Below are 23,792 nucleotides of genomic sequence, written 5' to 3'. Positions count from 1 at the left end.
AAATCGAGTCGACTTCGACTAGTCGTTGATGACGTCACACACCTGAAGCGGCCGGGGGGTGTCGGTTTGTTCGCTGGAGTTTTTGACAATTAAAATTGCGCCCACATTTTCAAAGTTAAACACATTTCTTTTAACAATGGTAGTTTCGGCTTCAGCCCAGCCATCCCCCCACCCCCACCCCCCCACCCCCGCGCAGCGGCCGCAAACTCACTGATGCGCCTGCAGCCTCTCGGTGTTCCTGCTGCTCTAAACATTAAAATAATTATTTCATTTTCTGTTCCTCACTTCTGATTACCTTCAATGGTGTCTGTTTGTTGCAACCACCAGGTACAAAAACTAACTTGTTTTTATTTGACTATTTTTCTGTCCTGTCTCTGTTTATTATCTTCCTGCATCTCCTCTCAATCCTAAAGAAAAACTGCTACCTGGCTTCATATATATTCACCTTATGAGTTACCTTTGAACTGCAGTTCTAAAAGATCTACCGACCGCTAAAACAGCGGAGTGCGCGCTGCTTGGCGGCCGCAGTGCGTCACCGGAGGACAAAACAGGTGATGCGCCCCGCTCCACAGCAGCGGGGTGCATCAGGCACAAATAAAAGAATAAAAGACAGAAAACATAAAAGGAAATGAGCCGACATGAACGATTGCGTGTTTTATTTGTTTTTGAGGTGGTGACACCAGATTTGATAATGTTACTGTGGCCATGCTCAGGACGCAGATGTCTGGAGCGCGTCAACAATCAGAGCTTTGCGTGCGCACGCTGGTTAAGGTTAGGATGGGGGTGAGGGGAAGGTTAAATTGCAAGAGGGTAAAGATCACAATCTGGTTAAATGTCCGTTTTACAGCGGGTGTCAGTACCGACGCTCTGGCACAGCACATTGCCTCCGCCTTGATCCAGACGCGCAGGAGCTCGTCACCTGCTGTCTTTTCCGAGGACTGCATCTTGTCATTATCATGTGACAGCAACTAGTCGATGACAGGCATAAAAAGTCACTACAGAGCAGTGAAGTCAACTAGTCGACTAGTTCATACAACCCCTACTAAACACCCGTCGCTGTCTTCTAAGTTCAAACATCTTTTGTGTTCCGTGACGTCAAATTGTGTTTTTCTTTTTGGGACTCTGGTAGTTTGTCCTAAAGTTGAAGTGGTAGCAGCCGGCTGTTTCTCCTTCTCTGATGTTATTGAGCGGAGAATCTCTCACACCCATGGACGTAATTTTGGGGGGGGACAGGGGGGACATGTCCCCCCCACTTTTTCCAAAGTCAAGTTTTGACCCCTGCACTTTTTACCATCCAAAAACAATATTATGCTATGTTAAATTGACACTGGTTGCGCTCTAGGACCAAGCGGAAAACAACCGTTTGTGTTGAACCCCATTTCCCATTAGAGCATACTGTAAAGATCCCCCCCCCACCCCCACCTTATGTCCCCCCCACTTCTAAAGTGAAAATTACGTCCATGCTCACACCAGTGGTGTTCTGTTGCTAAAATACGAGTGTGTGACGAGTGGAGGATCCAGGGAAGTGCAGTGGTTCTGTGAGACCGACAGTCGGATGGTCCAGTGGTTGCTTTAAGGTCTGAAATGTGTTATTGGTGGAGGTTTTCAGAAGAATGTGAGAGAACCAATTTATTATTATTTTTAATCTCCACAATAGCTTATAACAATATATTTGTATAGGTTAGAACGTTGTTAACAGGCATGAAAATAATGTTTTATGCTGTTTCAGCTTTACTGACACAAATCTAAATAAGTGGTTGATTTTCCCGGGCTTGGCTAATTTCACTGGCTCTGAAACAGATAGTTCCCTCTCAGAAACGTTGTTTTCTCTCCACAGAGGTTGGATCACATTCCACACCTCTTCTCACTTTACACACGCACATTCATCACATCAGGACAGCCGAGCAGCTTCGCTGTTCTCCTGTCAGACTGTATTATCTTAGCTGACTGGTAGAATGCACTAGATGGGTCATGAAGTCAGATTAGACAATCAATTAGCACATGGTTCCAGAGCTTTGTGGGGATTTCAGCAACTCTGAGAATAAGATGTCATTTTCCCATCTGTAACGACTCCAGTGAGCTCATTCAGGTGAGAAATGTCAGAAAACGGCCCTTTCTTTAGTCAAACAGGAGTAATCCCAGTCTGTCTGGAGTTGATCCTGTCTGCTGATTAGCCGCAGACTCGTGATTTATTAACAGTGGAGAGAGGATCGGGGGAACAGTACATGTTAAAGTGTGATTAGCAGCATTAGGGGCTGAAGGGATTAGCAGCCTCTCACTACCTGTGACAGATGTGACACTGGGAAGCGTGTTGCCACAGACCGCAGCAGCTGGAGTTGGGGTTTCTGCAGTGAGAGCATGTTGAAGCAGGTCTGAATCAGATTTTTCTTCCTGCTGGAGAGAGGATCACCAGGACGTTCTAATGTTCCTCTCCCATGCCCTGAAACTTAACCTACAAGTTAGATCCTTGGACTTAGTCTGTTTCATGTTGGGGCCTCTAATCAGCCGTGTGGTATTTGGACCTCCCAGCCGGGCCCCGACCGTGTCACGCAGCATTATCACAGACCGTCCAGTCGGTTTCAGAAGCTCCTTATTGTCAATGTCAGAAGGCTCATTTCCACCAATTACACAGGAGTACCCGCTACACACACACACTCATACACACACATGGGCGCCTCCAGAAAATTTTGATAGGGGTGGCCTGATGGGGCCATATACAATTTTGGGGTGGCACACCTGGTGAGCAGCAGAACATGTATTTTTATTCTGATTATTTCTTTACTCATTAATTGTATTTTTTATTGTGTTGTACAATTAAGTCTTGAATAACTAAGATAAGATTTATGGTTTGAGTGAACATTAATATGATTTATTAACACTGGCTTTTCCTGGGAGGGCCAGCAATATTGTTTTTAATCCCATTTTTCATGAGCTGAACGCAAACATCTGAAAATTTGCATACGTGCACAAAACACCCATGACTCTCAAATATTGTTCTGAAATCGGTCTACATGTGTGTTAGTGAGCACTTATCCTTTACCAAGATAATCCGTCCCACTTTACATATGTGGCAGATCAAGGGGCTGATTAGACAGCATGAATAATGTACAGGTGTGCCTTATGCTGCCCACAATAAAAGGCCACCCTGACATGTGCACAGTTTTGCTTTATTGGGGGGGGGGGGGGGGGGGGGGGTTTGTCAGAAATCTAGCCAGTGTCTGGTGTGGTCACCATTTGCCTCACGCAGGGCAACACATCTCCATCACATAGGGCTGATCAGGTTGTGGATTGTGGTCTGTGGAACGTTGGTCCACTCCTCTTCAATAGCTGTGTGAAGTTGCTGAATATTAGCAGGAACTGGAACACGCTGTCGTATACGTCGATCCAGAGCATCCCAAACATGCTCAATGGGTGACATGTCTGGTGAGTAGGCTGGCCATGCAAGAACGGGGATGTTTTCAGCTTCCAGGAATTGTGCACAGATCGTTGCATTATGAGGCCGTGTGTTATCACGCTGCAACATGAGGTGATGGTTGTGGATGAATGGCACAACAATGGCCCCCAGGATCTCGTCTGTGCATTCAAAATGCGACCAATAAAATGCACCTGTGTTCGTTGTCCATAACATACACCTGCCCATACCTGTACCCTGCTGCCACCATGGGCCACTCGTTCCACATCGTTGACATCAGCAAAGCGCTCACCCACACGGCGTCACACACACACGCAGTCTGCCATCCTAAAGAGTGAAAACCAGGACTCATCTGTGAAAAGATTGCCTCTCCAACGTGCCAAATGCCATCGAATGTGAGTGTTTGCCCACTCAAGTTGGTCACGATGACAGACTGCAGTCAGGTCCAGACCCTGATGAGGACAATGAGCATGCAGATGAGCTTCCCTGAGATGGTTTCTGACAGTTTGTGCAGAAAGTCTCTGGTTATGCAAACTGATTGTTGCTGCAGCTGTCTGGGTGGCTGGTTTCAGGCGAGCCTGGAGGCGAACATGCTGGATGTGAAGGTCCTGGGTTTGTGTGGTTGCACGTGGCCTTCAGTTGTGAGGCCGGTTGGATGTACTGCCAAATTCTCTGAAACACCTTTGGAGACGGCTTATGGTAGCGAAATGAACATTCATTTCACGGGCAACAGCTCTCTTAGACATTCCTGCAGTCAGCATGCCAATTGTATGCTCCCTCAAAGGTTGCCCAGTGAGTCGTGGTGGATGGCTGCTTATACTGAGCCAGGATCCTCTGGAGGTTTCTTCCTGTTAAAAGGGAGTTTTTCTCTCCACTGTCGCTACATGCTTGCTTAGTATGAGGATTGCTGTAAAGACTCTGACACTAGTCAGTGACTTGATGCAACCTGCTGGGTTCCTTATATAGGAAACTTTTTTCTGATTGGCTTAATGGACTGACCTGGATTGGAATGTTTATTGTGTGAAGTGCCTTGAGACGACTCTTGTCGTGATTTGGCGCTATATAAATAAACTTAAATTGAACTGAATTGCGACATCTGTGGCATGGGCATCGCACCCCACACTTTCTCTATTGTGGAGGTTAAACACCCACACCTTTTCCACAGTTTAGCTCAAAACCCTTCCTTTCAGTCCGGACCCTCTGTGTTTCTCTCGCTGTGTTTGCCCTCTCCCCTTCCCTTTGCTGTTGCTAATTGAAATCCGCACCATTGCACTCCGGTGTTATGTCAGTACTCCAGTCGGTTCCGCTGTTGAAACATGTATTTCCACCACTCCGCACCGCCCAAGCAGTAAAAACACACTCGCTCATTACAGTCTTGCTCCCGCAGTGCGTTCTGGTTAAGTGGTGTGTTTATTTATGAAAAAATTGTAGGATCTAATTGCATTAATGAGCTCCATGAGTCAAGCTCTGGTGTCACAATGAGACTTAACGTGATGAGCAGCTCCTGTCTAACATAGACAGCGGGCGGAACCAGGACCCAGCTGGGGAAATTCCTGGTGACCCTTTTGGAGTTGGGTGTTCTGTTCTGGTAATCACCTGGGGTCTCATTTATCAAACATTGGTAGAATCCTTACTAAAACTGCACTTAAGCTCAGCAAAAAAAATGTACTCATGCCAAGTAGGTTTGTGATCTATCAAACATGGCGTACGCACAGCTGCACACAATCTCCGCTTCATAAATCAGAGACTAACGAGAATGTTTCTCAGCTGCATTTTAGTCACATCCCACCCTCACCACGCCCACTTTTTGCCATAAATAGTCAATGCAAAGTGTCTTGTGGATCTCATGCATATACGTAAGCCGACTGTTGCAGCGCTCCGCCAATGACGATGACGACCGTAGATCAAGGCAGATCAAGGAGGCCCTCACCTCTGGAATGGTGGGCCTCAGGGCCGCAGAAAACATTCATGTTTTCAATACCAGGCTCAAGACCAAGACCTCAAGACCATCAACATTAATATTATGGACATCTACTTTCCATAGGCTCCAATATCACTTTTTTGAGGCCAAATGGGAGGTGGCCACCACCGCCATTTTGACCGTGTCACAGGTTCCGTCAATCCCAGACAATTCCATAAAAGGGAAGAGAGGAGGAGCTGAGGGTGGGGCTGTAAGGCTGGGATCGACTGACGACACCCGATCGAACTAGCTACAAGCTAACCCAAAGCTAATGCGGAGGTGGGAGCTAAGCTAACGGAGGTAGCAACCTAGCTACAACCGGAGTTAACTGTGCACAACACCAGAGTTTCTGAGTCAGAGATACGCCGGGCTGACCGCTGGGTAAAACCGGGTGGAACACAGAGGTCTCCGAGAGCTCCACAAGCCGGCAGCCGCACAGCAGACAGAAGCCGAGATCAGACAGATATGTTGAGCTGTGGGGAGAAGTGGTGTATTTTGGCCGTTCTGGCTTGCCATACAAACCAGCCGTCAGCCCGCCGCAGTACACAGAAGCCGCGATCAGACAGAGATGGACCGGGCTGCGGGGAGAAACAGCCAGCATTCCGGGTGGAAAACATCGGTCTCCCGAGAGCTCCACAAGCCGATAGTCGGAACCCAGCTCCACCAACATGTGATATTTCAACCCATTTTCTAAAGTGCAGCATTATGTTAAATGCAATGGGGTTTACCCTATTACATTTAAATTTCATGGTTAAACAGTACATGTTAAAATCTAAGCTCAGCTCGGCAGTGACCTAAAATACATAAATATAATTTTACTTACCGAAAAAAATGAAGTGGAGACTCCTTGGACGCTCTATTAGTGCAATTAATGCCACAGCAAGTCATTTTGTCCAACAATTGCACAAAAAATATCCAAACAAGAATACACAAACACAGAGACTCAAAATCCCGGAGCAGTTTCCAGGCCAGACCGAGGCTCTACTGAGGCCTTTCCACAGAGCTAGCTCTGTGGTCACGTGGGTCGGATGCTCATTAATTATACAGAATTTTAGGCTTTTAATACACTTAAACAGAAGAGTGAGAAAAAAATTCACCCCCCTCAGAGTTGTCATGAGTGTAAACTAGATCATTTAAACAAAAATCATGTTTTGGTACCAGGCTGTAAACATGTTTATTTCTGCTGTGAAATTGGTGTTTTTAACATGGGAGTCAATGAGGATTTGCTCGTTTCTAATACCAGCCCCTAGTGGATGAGGGTGGAACTGCAATTTTGCTACTTCCGGGTTGGCTTCAATTTTAAAGCTGCATTGTGGGGGCCTGCTCAAGACTCACCTTTTTAGTATAGCTTCTAGTTGAATTTTGTTTTTTAACCTGTTAATCTATCTTGCATATATTTTCTGTGTTGTATTATTTAGTGCTTTACTTAGCTTTCATCTATTTCCTTAATTTGATCCAATAATTTTTACCTGCACCACAGGTTTCAGTGCTTGTACCAGTTATTTTCACTATACATATGCTTCCAATTGGTAAAACCATTAGACAGCATGGGATAAACGTCCACTGTTATGCTGATGATACTAAGTTATATTTATCCATTAACCCTGGTGAACCTAATCGGTTGGGTTGATTACAGGCTTGTCTTGAAGACCTAAAAATCTGGATGACTCTAAACTTTCTGCTTTTAAATCAAGACAAGACTGAAGTTCTCATCTTTGAACCAAAACTTCAAAAAAATAAATTGCTTAGTCAATCACCTGACCTGACTGGCATTACATTAGTCTCCGAGAACAAAGTAAGGAACCTTGGTGTTATCTTTGAACAGGACATGTCATTCAAATCCCAGGTTAAACTGGTTTGTAGGATTTCCTTTTTCTACCTTCGGAATATTGCTAAGATTAGAAGCATCCTTTCCAGGAGTGATGCTGAAAAACTAGGTCATGCATTTATTACATCAAGACTGGATTACTGTAATTCATTACTCTCAGGAAGTCCACAGAATGTAGTTAAAAGTCTTCAGCTTGTCCAAAATGCTGCAGCTTGAGTTCTGATGAGAATTACAAAGAGAGATCATATCTCTCCTGTCTTAGCTTCCCTACATTGGCTACCTGTTAAATTCAGAATAGATTTTAAGATCCTTCTTCTCACATATAAAGCTCTTAATAATCAAGCTCCATCATACATCAGTGATCTGATTGTTCCATACGTTCCTAACTGAGCACTTCACTCTCAGACTGCAGGTCTACTGATGGCTCCAAAAAATATCTAAAAATAGGCTGGGAGGCAGATCTTTTAGCTATCAGGCTCCTCTCTTTTGGAACCAGCTCCTAGATTTAGTTCGTGAGGGAGACATTTTGTCTAAGGAGGAGCATGAAGGGTCCGGTGCAATGCGAATCGGGTGGCAGACCAAGGCGGGAGCCTTGGCGGTCCAATCCCCGGACAAGAAAACTAGTTTTTGGGACATGGAACGTCACCTCGCTGGCAGGGAAGGAGCCGGAGCTTGTGGCAGAGGTTGAGCGGTACCGGCTAGATATAGTCGGACTCACCTCGACACATTGCATTGGCTCTGGAACCCGAGACCTGGAGAGGGGTTGGACACTCTACTTTGCTGGAGTTGCTCCGGGTGAGAGGCGGAGGGCTGGGGTTGGCTTTTTGTTAGCCCCGAGACTCTCTGCCTGTGTGTTGGGGTTTACCCCGGGGGACAAGAGGGTAGCTTCCTTGCGCCTTCGGGTCGGGGAACGGGTCCTGACTGTTGTTTGTGCTTATGGGCCAAATATCAGTTCAGAGTACCCACCCTTTTTGGAGTCCCTGGGACGAGTGCTAGATAGTGCTCCATCAGGGGACTCCATTGTCCTGCTGGGGGACTTCAATGCTCACGTGGGCAATGACAGCTTGACCTGGAGGGGTGTGATTGGGAGGAACGGCCCACCTAATCTGAACTCGAGCGGTGTTTTGTTATTGGACTTCTGTGCAAGCCGCAGTTTGGCCATAACGAACACCATGTTCGAACATAAGGATGCCCACCGGTACACTTGGTACCAGGGCAGCCTAGGTCACAGGTCGATGATAGATTTTGTAGTCGTATCATCTGACCTGCGGCCGTATGTTTTGGACACCCGAGTGAAGAGAGGGGCGGAGCTGTCAACTGATCACCACCTGGTGGTGAGTTGGATCAGATGGCAAGGGAACATGCCGCGTAGACCTGGCAGACCCAAACGCATAGTGAGGGTCTGCTGGGAACGCCTGGCAGAAGAACCTGTCAAGACGGTCTTCAACTCCCACCTCCGGCAGAGCTTTGACCATGTCCCGAGAGCAGTGGGGGACATTGAGTCCGAGTGGGCCTTGTTCCACTCTGCGATTGTCGAGGCGGCTGTTGCTAGCTGTGGTTGTAAGGTGGCCGGTGCCAGTCGTGGTGGCAACCCCCGTACCCGCTGGTGGACACCAGAGGTTCGGGGAGCCGTCAGGCTGAAGAAGGAGGCCTACAGGGCGTGGCTGGTCTGTGGGTCTCCGGAGGCAGCAGACAGGTACCGGATAGCCAAGCGGGGTGCAGCAGTGGCAGTTGCCGAGGCAAAATCTCGGGCGTGGGAGGAGTTTGGTGAGGCCATGGAGAAAGACTATCGATCAGCTCCAAAGAGGTTCTGGCAAACTGTCCGGCGCCTCAGGAGAGGAAGGCAGCAACTCGCTCACACTGTTTACAGTGGGGATGGGGAGCTGCTGACGTCAACTGAGGCTATAGTCGGACGGTGGAAGGAATACTTTGAGGAGCTCCTCAATCCCAACAATGCGCATTCCGAGGAGGAACCAGAGCTGGGAGGCCTGGGGATGGACTGTCCGATCTCGGGGGCAGAAGTTGCTGAGGTAGTCAAACAACTACACAGCGGCGGAGCCCCGGGGGCGGATGAGGTTCGTCCTGGGTATCTCAAGGCTATGGATGTTGTAGGGCTGTCATGGTTGACACGTCTCTACAACATTGCGTGGTCATCGGGGGCAGTTCCTAGGGAGTGGCAGACCGGGGTGGTGGTCCCCATCTTTAAGAAGGGTGACCTGAGGGTGTGTTCCAACTATAGGGGGATCACACTCCTCAGCCTCCCTGGAAAGGTCTACGCCAAGGTACTTGAGAGGAGGGTCCGATCAATAGTTGAATCTCAGATAGAGGAGGAGCAATGTGGTTTTCGTCCTGGCCGTGGAACTGTGGACCAGCTCTATACCCTTGCAAGGGTGATGGAGGGGGCATGGGAGTTTGCCCAACCAATCCACATGTGCTTTGTGGATTTGGAGAAGGCTTATGACCGTGTCCCCAGGGGCACCCTGTGGGGGACGCTCCAGGAGTATGGGGTGGGTGGCTTTCTGTTAAGGGCCATTCAGTCCTTTACCAGAGGAGCGTGAGTTTGGTCCGCATAGCCGGTAGTAAGTCAGACCTGTTCCCAGTGAGGGTTGGACTCCGCCAGGGCTGCCCTTTGTCACCGGTTCTGTTCATCACTTTTATGGACAGAATTTCTAGACGCAGCCGTGGTGTGGAGTGTGTCGAGTTTGGTGGCAGGAGAATCTCGTCTCTGCTTTTTGCGGATGATGTGGTCCTCCTAGCTTCATCCAGCTCTGACCTTCAGCTCTTGCTGGGTAGGTTCGCGGCCGAATGTGAAGAGGCTGGGATGAGGATCAGCACCTCCAAATCTGAGACCATGGTTCTCGACCGGAAAAGGGTGGCTTGCCACCTCTGGGTCGGGGGAGAGGTCCTACCTCAAGTGGAGGAGTTTAAGTATCTCGGGGTCTTGTTCACGAGTGAGGGTAGGAGGGATCGGGAGATCGACAGGCGGATTGGTTCGGCGTCTGCAGTGATGCGGACGCTGAGCCGATCTGTCATGGGGAAGAGGGAGCTGAGCCAGAAAGCCAGGCTCTCGATTTACCGGTCGATCTACGTCCCAATCCTCACCTATGGTCATGAGCTCTGGGTAATGACCGAAAGAACGAGATCGTTGATACAAGCGGCCGAAATGAGTTTCCTCTGTAGGGTGGCCGGGCTCAGCCTTAGAGATAGGGTGAGGAGCTCGGACATTCGGGAGGGACTCGGAGTAGAACCGCTGCTCCTCCGGATCGAAAGGAGCCAGTTGAGGTGGTTTGGGCATCTGGTCAGGATGCCTCCTGGACGCCTCCCGGGGAGGTGTTTCGGGCATGTACTGCCGGCAGAAGGCCCCCGGGTCGACCCAGGACACGTTGGAGAGGTTACATCTCCAATCTGGTCCGGGAACGCCTTGGGGTCCTGCCGGAGGAGCTGGTGGACAAGGCCGGGGAGAGGACGGCCTGGAGCTCCCTATTTGGGATGCTGCCCCCGCGACCCGGACCCGGATAAGCGGAGGAAGACGAAGACTTAGAATTCAAACTTCCTCTACTGCAGTCAAGTTGGTGTTTGACATAATAAATGTCTTTTTATAGGCAGTAGAGAGGTAGCATTTGTCTACGCCCTCTCCTCTGCCGGAGTGGTCTACACATTGGCACGAGCCTGCAGCCGGGGTGAGCTGGACTCCTGCTCCTGTGATCCTACTAAGAAGGGTTCTTCACAAGATGCCAAGGGCCTGTTTGACTGGGGAGGCTGCAGCGACCATGTTGAACATGCTGTTCGTTTCAGCCAAACCTTCGTGGATGCCAAGGAGCAGGAGGAGAGGGATGCTCGAGCGCTCATGCATCTGCACAACAACAGAGCTGGCAGGAAGGTAGATTTCTAGAGTTATATTCATGCATCAGGTTTCAGCAATTGTATTCTCACATTCCTACTAAACTGGTTTCCTGTTCTTGTTTCCAGGCAGTGAAGCGCTTTATGACTCTGGAGTGTAAATGTCATGGGGTCAGTGGCTCATGCAGCGTCCGGACCTGCTGGCAGGCCATGGCTGACTTCCGACGCACAGGTGACCACTTGAGGAGGAGGTACAACGGCGCTGTGCAGGTGGCAGTAAACCAGTATGGTACCGGGTTCACCGCTGCACACGCACACTTCAAACGGCCCAACAAACATGACCTGGTCTACCTGGAGGACTCACCAGACTACTGCATACGAGACCAGGAGTCAGGTAACATCTGGATCTGTTGGTCTCATGAGTTCTGTCCTTTAGAAAATATAAATAGAAAAACATTTGCTGTTTTTTAACATCTCTGAATAAACCAACGAGCCACTCTGCTCCATCTCTGCTTAGTGATTGTCTCATCAACCCCCTGAAATAAAGAAAGAGCAGGTTTGATGTTTTTGGCAATATTAGGGACACACAAAGGGATCATAGCACGGTGGTGGAGGGCTGATGGTGTGGGCTCCTTACTGGCAACACCCTCTCTGTTGACCAAAGTCTTCTAGAGTCTGATGTTTGGATGTTGAAAACAGAACCACGATCCAAACACAGCAACAGATCTCCAACAGAACAAGGATCTGCGGTAAGGCTTAAAGGATTCAAATGCTACGTTAGGAGTTTGACTCACCTAGAATAAAAAAGTGGGGAGTCACTTAAATGAATGAAAGTAAATGGAGGTCCACACAATCATATAAATACAAGTGTGTGTGTGTGTGTGAGTGTGAGTGTGAGTGAGAGAGAGAGAGAGAGAGAGAGAGAGAGAGAGAGAGAGAGAGAGAGAGAGAGAGAGAGAGAGAGAGAGAGAGAGAGAGAGAGAGAGAGAGAGAGAGAGAGAGAGAGAGAGAGAGAGAGAGAGAGAGAGAGAGAGAGAGAGAGAGAGAGAGAGAGAGAGAGAGAGAGAGAGAGAGAAAACATTTGTGTAAGCAAACTTTGTGAGAGCACACACCGTATCTGTCGGGAAGCTGATGATCCGTGGTGATCAGGTGTCTGCCAGTTTAAGACCATTACACACTTCTATAGACTGAAACCTTAGAATACCACACACCATTATAAATCACTCACCTACACACACACACACACACACACACACACACACACACACACACACACACACTTGGACCTTGTGATTCTAGCTGTTTCCATGTCAGCCGATGTGACAAATCAATCCCTCCTTCCAGCTGGTTTGCAGAAAGTCGTTTTGCCCGCTTATATTGACGGTCTCGTTCTTCCATCGTTACCCACAGCTATTGGGTGAGGATGGGAATGAAGACTGAGAGCTTTGCTTTCTGGCTTAGCTCCTCTTCAACACAACCGATTGGTTTACTGTCTGCATCACTGCGGACGCTGCCCCGATCCACCTGTTGATCTCCTGCTCACTCGTGTCCTCACTGGTGAAAAAAAACATCAAGATGTTCAAACTCTCCCACTTGAGGAGACCAGGACCTCTACACTAACCTGGAGCTGGCATGACCACAGATTTTGATTTGCTGACCTTCATCCAAGCTGCGTCACACTCAGCTGCAAACCTCCCCAGCAACCACTGAAGGTCACAGTTTGATGGAGCTAAGAGGAGCGCATCATGACGAGATCCTCCTGCCACTAACCTCGACACCCCCCTGCCCTGTGCCTAGAGGGTTTATCCATAACCATCCAACATCCATGACACGACACCTGGATGTCCGGTCGGCAACAAGATGGCGCCTGTGCTTGGCTTAGCCGCAGTCACCGGCCACATTTTCAAACTTGTCTCCACTAACCTCCTCTTTTCCACCTTGCTCCTGTCTGCGATCCTCTTCAGTAGTGTCCCTGCTACCATCTCCTATGATCGCCAGACTCTTTTGTCCTTCCGTTCGTTCACGATCGCCCAAGATGCACCGAGGACGTACCTCCCTGTTTGTTTATCTGAGTGGCGCACTGGCCCGGAGCAAAATGACGGTCCCAACCAGCGCGCCTCCAGCGATGTTTGTCCGCTCCCGGGAAAAGTCGGAGGAAAAGAGGTAAATGAGCAGGAATCCAGGTGAGAATAAGACTTCTCTTAAAGCGTGGTTTATCTAGTAAACATCGGCGCGATCTTCTAGCTTCTTGTCCTTTGTTTGGTGACCTGAGTGCCACTTCCGTGTTGCAGCGCGGTTCATCCGTCCAAGTTTTTAAAGGTCGGTTTATCCTCATTCCTCAGTGGTTTCTCCTCCTGTTCCCTCCATAAGTGGTTTTTATAAACACCGTGGATCTAACCCTGCTAATTTACGTCCACTAACTCCAGCTGTTTTTGTAGTTTCTGATTCCTCCACCTCACTCAGCATGGCTCTATTAAATACCCACTCTGTTAACAATAAGTCCTTCCTGCTCAATGATTTAATTCTCTCTAAAAACCTGGATTTTCTGTTTCTGACTGAAGTTTGGCAGCAAAAATCTGATTATTCTGCTCTGATTGAACTCTGCCCAAGTGGTTATTCTTTTCTCAGCCAGCCCCGGGGTTCTGGTCGTGGTGGAGGCCTAGCTGTTGTTTTCAGAGACCATCTTCCATGTAGCTCTACAACCTCTGGTCACTTTGCTTCCTTTGAACTGCAGCTGATTAAAGTCAGGCGTAAGGACCCGTTCTACTGTGCTGTGGTCTATCGACCAACTGGTCCAAACAGTTCTTTCCTTCAGGAGTTTGTCACTTTCTATCCTCCACTGTGAAGCTGTCCAGACTGGTGATTGTTGGTGATTTTAACATCCACGTTGATGATCCTTCTGATCACTTTGCCATGAATTTCTCCAGCCTCATGGACTCCTTCTGCTTTACCCAGCATGTTTCTGGCCCCACACACACCAGGGGGCACACTCTAGACCTTGTTTTTACCCTGAGTCTAAATGCTGACAGTGTTTGTCCTGAGGACGTTTATATTTCAGATCACCATTGCATTTTCTTTAACTTGTCAGTTTTTGTGTCCCCACCTCCTGCTTGCCATATGGTTAGTTCTCGTTTTCTTAATGAGAGCACAGCTAGCAATTTTTCTGCTGCTTTTGATCCACCCTGTTCTTCTGATAACGACCCAGATTCCTTAACTTCTCAGTATAACGAGCACTGCCTCTCCATTCTGGACAACATTTGTCCTGTCAGAACCAGATCAGTTCCTGCAGGGAACCCTACTCCCTGGTTTAATGACAGCCTTCGCAGCCTGAAGCATGCAAAAAAACTGAGCGCTTGTGGAAGAAAACCCATCTCCACGTCCATCTGCTGCACCTAAAGGATCTTCTGTCATCCTTTAACTCTGCAGTCAGAGATGCAAGGGTTTCCTATTTCTCCAACCTGGTGTCCCAGAGCAAAGGGAACCCCAAGGTGCTGTTTAACACCATCAGCAGCATCGTCTCTCCTGCCTCTCCTACAGCCTCCATCCACTCTGTTACAGACTGTGAGAACTTTCTGTCTTTCTTTGTGGACAAAGTCAATAAGGTTAGATCTAGCATCTCTCCTTCAGCCTTATCGCCGCCTCTCCCGACTCCAACCAGGCCCATCATCCTAGATAGCTTTGCTCCGGTTTCTTTGCCTGAGTTAACCAAACTAGTTAACTCTATGAAGACCTCTGCATGCCCCCTCCACATCTTACCCTCATCTTTGTTTAAAAGTGCTTTTCTGTCCATCGGTCCCAGCGTGCTCTCTATAATTAATGCTTCTCTGGTTTCTGGTCAGGGTCCCTGCTTACTTTAAGAACGCTGTAATCCACCCGCTTCTTAAAAAAACGAGTCTTGACCCCTCTCTCCATAGCAACTACAGACCCATCTCTAAACTTCTGTTCATCTCCAAGATCTTGGAAAAGGTTGTGGCTAAACAACTCACAGCTGCTCTTGAGGAACATAACATCTATGATTGCTTCCAGTCAGGTTTTCGTAGAGCTCATTCTACTGAAACAGCTCTTCTTAGGGTCTCTAATGACCTTCTGACCCACAGTGATGCAGGGGACTGTTCTGTTCTGGTCCTGCTGGACCTGACTGCAGCCTTTGACACTGATGACCATCACCTGCTACTGGAGAGGCTGAGAGACTGGGTAGGCCTATCAGGAACTGCTCTGGAGTGGTTCTCCTCTTATCTCTCTGAAGCCCTTTTCAGATTGACATTCTGGAACATTTGCGGACAATTCAATCCGGTTTTTAACCGGAACTGTGCTTTCAGACACACCACTTTTGTACCGGAACTTGTCCTTTCGGCTGCGTTCACACAGCAGGGAAAAGTTCCAGATGTCTGACGGCGGCGGGGGTGGGGGTGGGGGAATCGGACTTATGTTAAGAAGAAGAAGAAGAAAATATCATTTCTATAGCGCCTCTCAAGATAAAAATCACGAGGCGCTTAAGCATAATTCTGCGAAAACGAAGACGCATAAGAGACCTGGATGATGAAGCTCAATGGTTAAAGGAATCACTGAAGCGGTGTGAAGCGCTCCGTCGCGCGTCTAGGCGGTACCATAGGAGGCGAGCTGCCGTGGTTCGCCGCATGCTACAACAGCGGGCTATCTAGGTGCGCACAGCGTCCCCCGGTCCCCTCCTCCTCCCCCTCCCCCTTGTCCGGAACTCTACCTCACCAGTCTGAAGCAGCCACCCTGTCCGTAACATGTCCAGACCTGTTACTAGGGGCTTCGTCCGGATAAATTCCGGAACACGTTATCCGGATGTTTGTATTCAGACACAAAGGTCTTACGGACAGAGTCCGGAACATTTCCGTTTTTCATGGCCTGTCTGAAGGGGGCTTGAGTGTTCCTTTTCTGTGGCCGTCTCCAAGTTTAGGTCCTCCACCACCTCTCTTAACCATGGTGTCTCACAAGGCTCTGTGCTGGGGTCTCTACTCTTCCTCCTCTATCTGCTTCCTCTTCAGCACATCCTGAGCTCCTTCAAAGGAATCTCCTACCATCTTTATGCAGATGACATCCAACTGTACATCTCCTTTAAGCCCCATGAGATGTCTAAGCTGCAGCGGTTACACACCTGCTTAGACTCTATCAAAACCTGGATGGTGAGAGCTTTCTTCAGCTGAATGAAGATAAGATTGAGATCCTCATCTGTGTTTCAGACAAGCTGGTTCCCAAAGTCAGAGACTCTCTTGGTCGGCTTGCTTCTCACACCAAACCTTCTGTCAGGAATCTTGGCGTGAGCTTTGACCCAGCTCTCACCCTGGATTCTCATGTCAGTTCTCTTGTTGGCTCTTCCTTCTTCCGTCTCAGGAACATTACTAAGCTGAGTCCCATTCTGTCCCGCTCTGAACTTGAGACCGTTATCCACACCTTCATCTCCTCACGTTTAGACTACTGTAACTCTCTTTTCACGTGTCTGAGCAGAGCCTCCCTGAACCGTCTACAGGTGGTTCAGAATGCCTGTGCTCGGCTTCTGACCAAGTCCTCCAAACACACCCACATCACCCCGCTTCTCCTACAGCTTCACTGGCTGCCAGTCAACTTCAGGGTTCATTTCAATATCCTGGTTCTGGTCTATAGGGCCTTACATGGACAAGCACCATCTTACATTGGTGATCTTCTCAGTCCCTACACCCCCAGCAGGTCCCTGAGGTCCAGTGATCAAAGCCTACTGGTTGTGCAGCACCAGGCTAAAGACCAAAGGTGACAGATATTTTGCTGCTGTGGCCCCCAGACTCTGGACCTCTCTCTCCCTGAGCCTGAGATCAGTGGACTCAGTGGTCTCCTTTAAAAAGCAGCCGAAGACTCACTTGTTCAAGCTGGCTTTTGTATGACCTTCTTCACCACTCTCTCTTTATTCTGCTCTCCCCACCTATTCCACCTTCCTCAGGATCCACTGATTTCCCACTCAGTTAGCACACAAACAACCATCTGGAAACACTAGACATCACAATTTAACACCAATCTGAAACTTTGAAGGACCAAAGTCAGCTCATGCAGGTTTGAAACACTGAATCCAAAGGGATGCATAGGAAGAGGTGGAGGAGAAGGAGGTCTAAGACACCTGGGTGGAGGAGGTGAAAGAGGAGGAGGAGGGGAAGAGCAAAGGCAAGGTGACAAGCCATTTTAGTTGACTGAAACCTTGTCCATGGTATGACTATGATGGAGGCAGGGCAACGAGTCCAGCGTCACTGTTGCTTCCATCATCAAAACCATCCCCTCAGCTAGAGCCAATAGCCTGTGGATGAGACTCTCTGACCTCACCCAGAGACCAAAGGCAGGTCGCTGAGGTGGAGTAATGTTTGTGGTGTGTGTTGGACTGGATGGTACATGGATAAAAATGTGCCACGGTATACATATCGGTTGTGTCTTTTGTGGGGAAGAACCACAAGCAACAAAACTTGCCAGCTTTGCAAATATTGTTTTTAATTTATTGCAACAGTGTGTAAAACTATTGTGTGTGTGTTTTTAGGCCTTGTGTGCGATGTCTGTGGGCAAAGTTTGGTTTTTCAGCAAGAGTGAAAAGGTTTGAGTGTAGAGCTTCATTTTGAAATGAAAATGGGATGTTTGGGAAACTGGGTGAGATTTTATGGATTTGTGTTTACTGTTTTGAGAATACGAGGCATAGTTTCAAGAAATGTTTAAGCAATCAAGGTGTATATAAGATGCCCTCAGGCCTATTACAAAAATAGCACAATTATTTTCTGCTGCTATATTTTTAAATCACACTTTATGTGATTAAAAACATGGCAGCAAAGATGGCTTACAGAATTGTGAGAACTGCAGAAGAGCAAAGCTAATGAGTCACACAAAGAAGCTCAGTGGGAACCAGTGGTGAAAGCTAGGGTTAGGTCAGTAGTGAACATTTGTGAGCAGCAGAAAGGTTTGATGCCAAGAAAGAGTACTACAGATACTACCCTTGCTTTAAGGATGCTGAAGGAAAAGAACAGGAATGGACACAAGGATGTGCATCTTTGTAAATTTAGAGAAAGCGTACAACGACTCAGAGAGAAGCTGAGGTGCATGATGGGGTCTGGAGCAGCAGAGAAGTAGAGCTGTGCAGAAGATGTATGAAAGCTGTGAGACAGTAGAGGGGTTTGCTGCAGGAGTGACAGAGAAGTTCAAGTTGGAGGTGGGAGTGCATCAAGGATCGGCTCTAAGCCCCTTCTTGTTTGGTTTGGATATGGACAGACTGATAGCTGATGTTAGACTATGATGTTTGCAGATTACATTGTGATCTGCAGTGAGAGCAGGATGCAGGTAGAGAAAGAGCTATATTTACTGCAAAAGAGAGGAATGAAGACAGAATACATGTGTATAAATGAGAGGGACACAGGTGGAACGGTGATGTTCCAGGGACTACAAATAACTTCTTTAGGTACTTCCTAAGCAACAGAGAGGGTGGAAAAGTGTGAAGCAGGTTGGAATAGGTGGAGAAAAGTGTCAGGTGTGATGTGTGATAAAAGGGGGTCGGGTGTAGAAGACAATAGTGAGACCCGCCATGTTGTCTGGTTTAAGGACAGTGTCCACGAGGACAAGACAGGAGACAGAACTGGAGGTTCTCTTTGGGAGCAATGAGGATGGATAGAATCAGTAATGAGTCCATCAAAGGGTCGGCTCATGTTAGGTTTTTGAGATGAAGTCAGAAAGGACAACCTGACATGGTTTGGACATGTCCAGAGGAGAGACAATGATGGCATAGGTAGAAGGATGCTGAGGTTAGAGCCACAGCGAAAGAAGAAAGAATCACATTTACATTGATATAGATTTGGAAATAAAATAGTTTAAAAAGTATTTTAATGTATTTATCATAGATGATGTTTAGTTAAACTCAAACCTACTCTAGGTCAAAGGTCAGCATTGTGTGCATGACAAAATCTTGTGTATCAACCTGGTAGCCCTTCATACGGCTCAACGATTGTGAAGATGCTCTCAGCTTCACAAACATTGGTGACCCTGGATTAGAGGCTGCTATTTCTGCAAAAGGAGCATCTGCTAAATTCTTTTTGAGGTTCCCAAATGTTTGCACCTGCCTAATTTAGTTTAAACTGCTGACGTCGTTAAGTCAGTTTTAGGGGGGCTTCAATAATCACAAGCCCCCCTATCATTTTGAGTTTTTTTAGGGCTGGGACTTTAACGCGTTAATATGATTAATTAGAAAAAATACGACACATTAAAAAAAATTTCACGCATTTAATCACAGCTTGCATTTCGAGCACGGCGGAACCTTTGTCATTGCACGACTTCCTCGTAGACATCACTGACGCACACAAAAATGCACAGTGCTAATGGCTACTAAACGGAATAAAAACGGAAAGAAGTTGGCTTGCTTGGACTGATGCAGGATTTAGGAAACCCGTCCGCCTCTTTTCTTAACTTGTAAAAAACAGACTTCCAGACAACAACGGAGTTCGTGTCGCGGACATTTTTCAGAGATCGTCTCTGCTGCAGCTGCCCGATGGCAACGGGAACTTTACAAAAGTTGCGGTAAGCTATATTTTTAAAATTTACGTAACATCTGTGCAGCGCTGAAAGCACCAGCCAGAATAATTCTGTGCCCTAACAGTAGTTTATGAAAGTAGTCTGACAAACGAGAGGCACCTGGCTGCTGCTAGGAGAACGCTCCGTGTTCTCACTACTCTGTAAACAATCACAGACAACGTGTCTTAAAGTTGAAAACAGAAGTTTAAGTTAAAACAGAAACACTCTGAAACTTTTCTGAGGATTTTCTAAACAAAGTTGTCGGGGAATTATACGTTTCTGAGACGAGTCTCTGTCTAAACATCACATGCATTACTATCATTAAGCAGCGAGGTGTGTTGAAGCTGTCATCAGCTGAGGGGCAGATGTTTCAGGGGCAGCGAGGAACGAGGAAGTTGTGATCAGGCTGGAGATCACACCAGATTGGCTGCTGCAGGCGTGAATCTGTGGGTCTGCAGCATCCCCTTCTTAACGCGACATCAGGACTTCCCATGTAAGGAAGGTCCTCTCACCTGTTCGTCAGATCATTATTTCCTCGCCATGATCTTTAATCATCCCATCAACCTCCAGTCATCCAACTGGAACCAGTTAGTGTTACTGATCATTCTCAGAATAAGTCACGCCTGCTCTGGTGTTAAAAGTTGGTACATTTAAGTCCTAGATCATATTTGTGCCTGTTCTACTGTCATTTTGAAGGGTTATTATTTATGTGTTTTTACTACATTATGAGTAGAAATGCTAATAAAAACTCACAATTATACAAACAAGTAAAACTGGAAAAATTAGAATCTGGTGCAAAGTCAAATTTATTTCAGTAATTCAACTAGACAGAGAGACTATTTAAAGGCTCAGGAACCCTTTGCAGGCATTTTCTATTTGTAATTATACATTTTAGTTGATTTGGGTCTTGTTTCATATCACACAGTGACATTTGAATAATTAAAATGCATTTTTTTAATTAAAAGCTTTAGTTTTACAGTAATAACTATGTCTAATGTTTAATTCTCTGTCTCATAATTTTAATTAAGTTTTGCTTTTAGAGCACATTTTCCTGAACGATTAAAATGCGATTAATTTAGATTAATTAATTACAAAGCCTCTAGTTAATTAGATTAAAAATTGTAATCAAGTCCCAGCCCTAATTTTTATATATACTGTTATTTTGTCTTGTGATTGTTAATTACATACTCCTTTATTCCATATCATATCAGTGTTATTCATATATTAAAACTGTCAACTTCACTCATTTGGCAGAATAAAAGTTTGACAATTATTCAATTGTTCTTTGTCATATTTCAGTAACATTTATAATTAAGCAAGTTGTAATTAAACAAATGACTGCAACATTTCCCCCTGTTAAGTGCAGTAGACTGAAATGAATAGCTTTATTTGGAAATACAACATAGCTAATTTTTAATGGACTTATATAAAATCTTTCTTCAACATAGACCCCACTAATGAACTGATTAAGCGTTATTTTTTCATAAAAAGAAGAGAGAAAATGCACAAAGGTAGGAAAGGAAAAGAAAGTGATAAAATAATAGGTTTTGTTAAATGTTCTTCAGATAATGAATTAATTGACAAAGTTTTTGCAGGGTGTGAAAAAAAATGTTCAAGCCCCCCCTATATCTCAATTCTAGTGACGTCCATGGTTTAAACAATTATTACACACGTTCTGTAAATCCTATAAACTCCGTTTCACTTCTCTCATATCCCTGTGTGTGTCTACTTTATGATATTCAACTGAAAGTTTTTTCATAACAACCAACAATTTATACAGGAAAATCATGGAGATTAACAAGGTTGCCCAAACTTTTGCACCCTACTGTATATTCTGCTTTATATAAATATTCTCGTCTAGCTCCAGGAAAAGAAAATTTGTCACAGTGTCAGAATCACTCATTTTTACTGTCTGCTTTAGGAAAACTACCAGAGAACGGCCAAGTCACGTCCGATCAGGTGGAAAGCTGTTTTCTTACGATTTTTGATTATCTTGCATGCCGCCTGAGTTATTTTACATGTATGAGAACAGTTCATTCATGTAGATATTTAGACGTATTTTGTGCAACTTCTCAGTCATTTTGTTACCTTCATACATTCCCGACAGAAGCTCGATGTTTCTTACACACACTCTTCCTGGCTGTATCCTTTATGGTGTGTTTACATGTAAGCAGAGTTGTTATAACACTGATGCATAAACACACGACCGACAATGGAAACCTGATGAACTCTGGTTCCCACACTAAAATCCTCAGGGACACACATGGGGGTATACATGATCCCTCATCCCTGGCATGTACTGTACATGGAATCACATCCTGCAAAGTCCAATCAATCTTCACACACTTTCTGTGATCCTCCCTTTCACACTTTGGGAAACATCTTAGAGACATGCAAGCAAGCACCCTGGAACCCTGCTCTGGATCTATTCTCACAGACACTGGGAAGCACACAGGTCCCAGAGCCACAGACATGGTGAGACATCCCCTGCACGCCTTCCGAGTGTGAAATCAATTTCCCTCGGCTCCAGCGAGACTCAGGTGCTAAACTCATCTCTCGGCGCCCCCTCATCTTAATTCAATAAGCAGACATGGGGAGAGCCGGGTCCGTAAGGAGGATTCTGGTTGTGATGTCGCCCCTGTAGCAGCACCAGCATACCTTGGATGACGGACAGGCGGGCTCATTGCCAGGGAAGGGTGGAGCTTTAGGTCATGTCCAGGCATATTACCTGGAGAGGTGCAGAGGCAGTGAGCTTGCAGAGAGAAGCAGAAGGTAAACATGAGCAAATTCCAGAGCTGTGCTTCAGAAAGTGCTCTGAGCCAGTTTGTACTGAAGTTTAGTGTTTCTGAAATTGTACAGGAGGTGCAGGCCACTCGCGCACGCACACGCACACACACACACAAGATAAAAAGTTGTGAAAATAAATTTGCTTCGTGTCTTTAGAGGAGTCGGCTTGTTAAACATGACATAATTTCTAGGAAATCTTGATAAGGATCTCCTGGTTCAGTATCTGGTCGTACAAAGTTTCTATCTGATACTTTCTTTTCTTATCACCACAGACCATAAACATATTAATGTAATTAAGATGAATGCATGCGAGTTTCTCTAGAAGATCACCGGTTTATCTTCCTGCTGACAGATGTCTTTAAGCAACGCTAGTTTCCTGCTTCTCCCTCCTACTGGTTTAAAGTGGAATTACACCGTCTTCAACAACCCTGCTGCAGCCTACTTTAGCTAGTGCTATCTATGAGCTAACAGTAACACAAGCCAATTGATACTAAATAGGCCACAAAGTAAAAACCTTTTGGACTAAAACACATTACATACAAATCCAGTAGCAACAAAGCCAGGTCATCATCAGTCTGTGATTGTGTTGCGTCCTTCAGCTTCTTCAAACTAGAACAGACCGTGTCGATGTTCTCTCTGGTTTTAGCTCTTTTCGTAATCTCCAAATACATTATTCTGTTACAATTACTTCCAGGATCCACCGTGATGCCACCCAAAAAGCGAATTTCTTTTTCTTCTTTTGTTTTTTATTGACAGACGGTGAACTGAAAAAGCTAACTGCTAGCCTTTATATTAGCTATCAGCACAGTAAACAACTGTGGTCATAACTAGGGATGTCCCCATCTGATCACATGATGAAATCGGCCCCGATCACGTGGTTTCAGACTGATCGGGACTCGGGCTTTACTTCCCGATCCGGACTCGGATACTGGGTTCAAATTACAGGCAAGCAACTTGGTTCTCCTTAAAGGTTGTCAGGCTCCCCTGATGCCCTTTCTACCTTTATTATATTATTTATATGGACTCAGCGTAGCAGGGATTCTTTTGGGCAGAGATGCAGAGAGCAGCAGGCAGACCGCTGATCATTCATGAACTCCAGCTGCGTTCTGCACACGGCCACAGTAACATTTTCTAAGTTTCTAAGTGGCGTCACCAAAAAAATATAATTAACACACAGTCATTCCTGTCCATTCATTTTCTCTCTGGTAAGTTCTGTCTGAATTTGAGCATGATGTGTGGACGCGCTCGAGCTGCAGCGCTCGTCACTGGCGCAGCCGGGCAGCGCAGACTCCGCTTTTTTTGTGGTCAATAGATCAATTCGATCTGCTTGTTAAAAAGTTACTTGTGAGGTGAAAAAGAAGGAACCAGGCAGGAGTTTTTCTGGAGGACTGGGAGATGCAGGAAGGTTAGAGACAGACAGGACAGGAAGACAG

The 23,792-nt window shown here is 46.5% G+C and overlaps 1 protein-coding gene across 1 annotated transcript in view; it reads left to right on the top strand.

Annotated features, from left to right (window-relative positions):
• The window catches only part of wnt2 (wingless-type MMTV integration site family member 2), a 30,027-nt gene that overhangs the window by 2,589 nt on the left and 3,646 nt on the right, over positions 1–23,792 (top strand). Inside the window, exons 3-4 of the mRNA XM_015974591.3 lie at positions 10,803–11,080; positions 11,170–11,434. Coding sequence (XP_015830077.1) covers positions 10,803–11,080; positions 11,170–11,434 — 543 coding nt within the window. The remainder of the gene's footprint in view (positions 1–10,802; positions 11,081–11,169; positions 11,435–23,792) is intronic.

Source organism: Nothobranchius furzeri, chromosome 4, assembly GCF_043380555.1.
Source record: "Nothobranchius furzeri strain GRZ-AD chromosome 4, NfurGRZ-RIMD1, whole genome shotgun sequence".
Lineage (NCBI taxonomy): Eukaryota > Metazoa > Chordata > Actinopteri > Cyprinodontiformes > Nothobranchiidae > Nothobranchius > Nothobranchius furzeri.
Note: the sequence above shows the minus strand (reverse complement) of the source record. Positions and strands in the feature narration are given on the sequence as shown.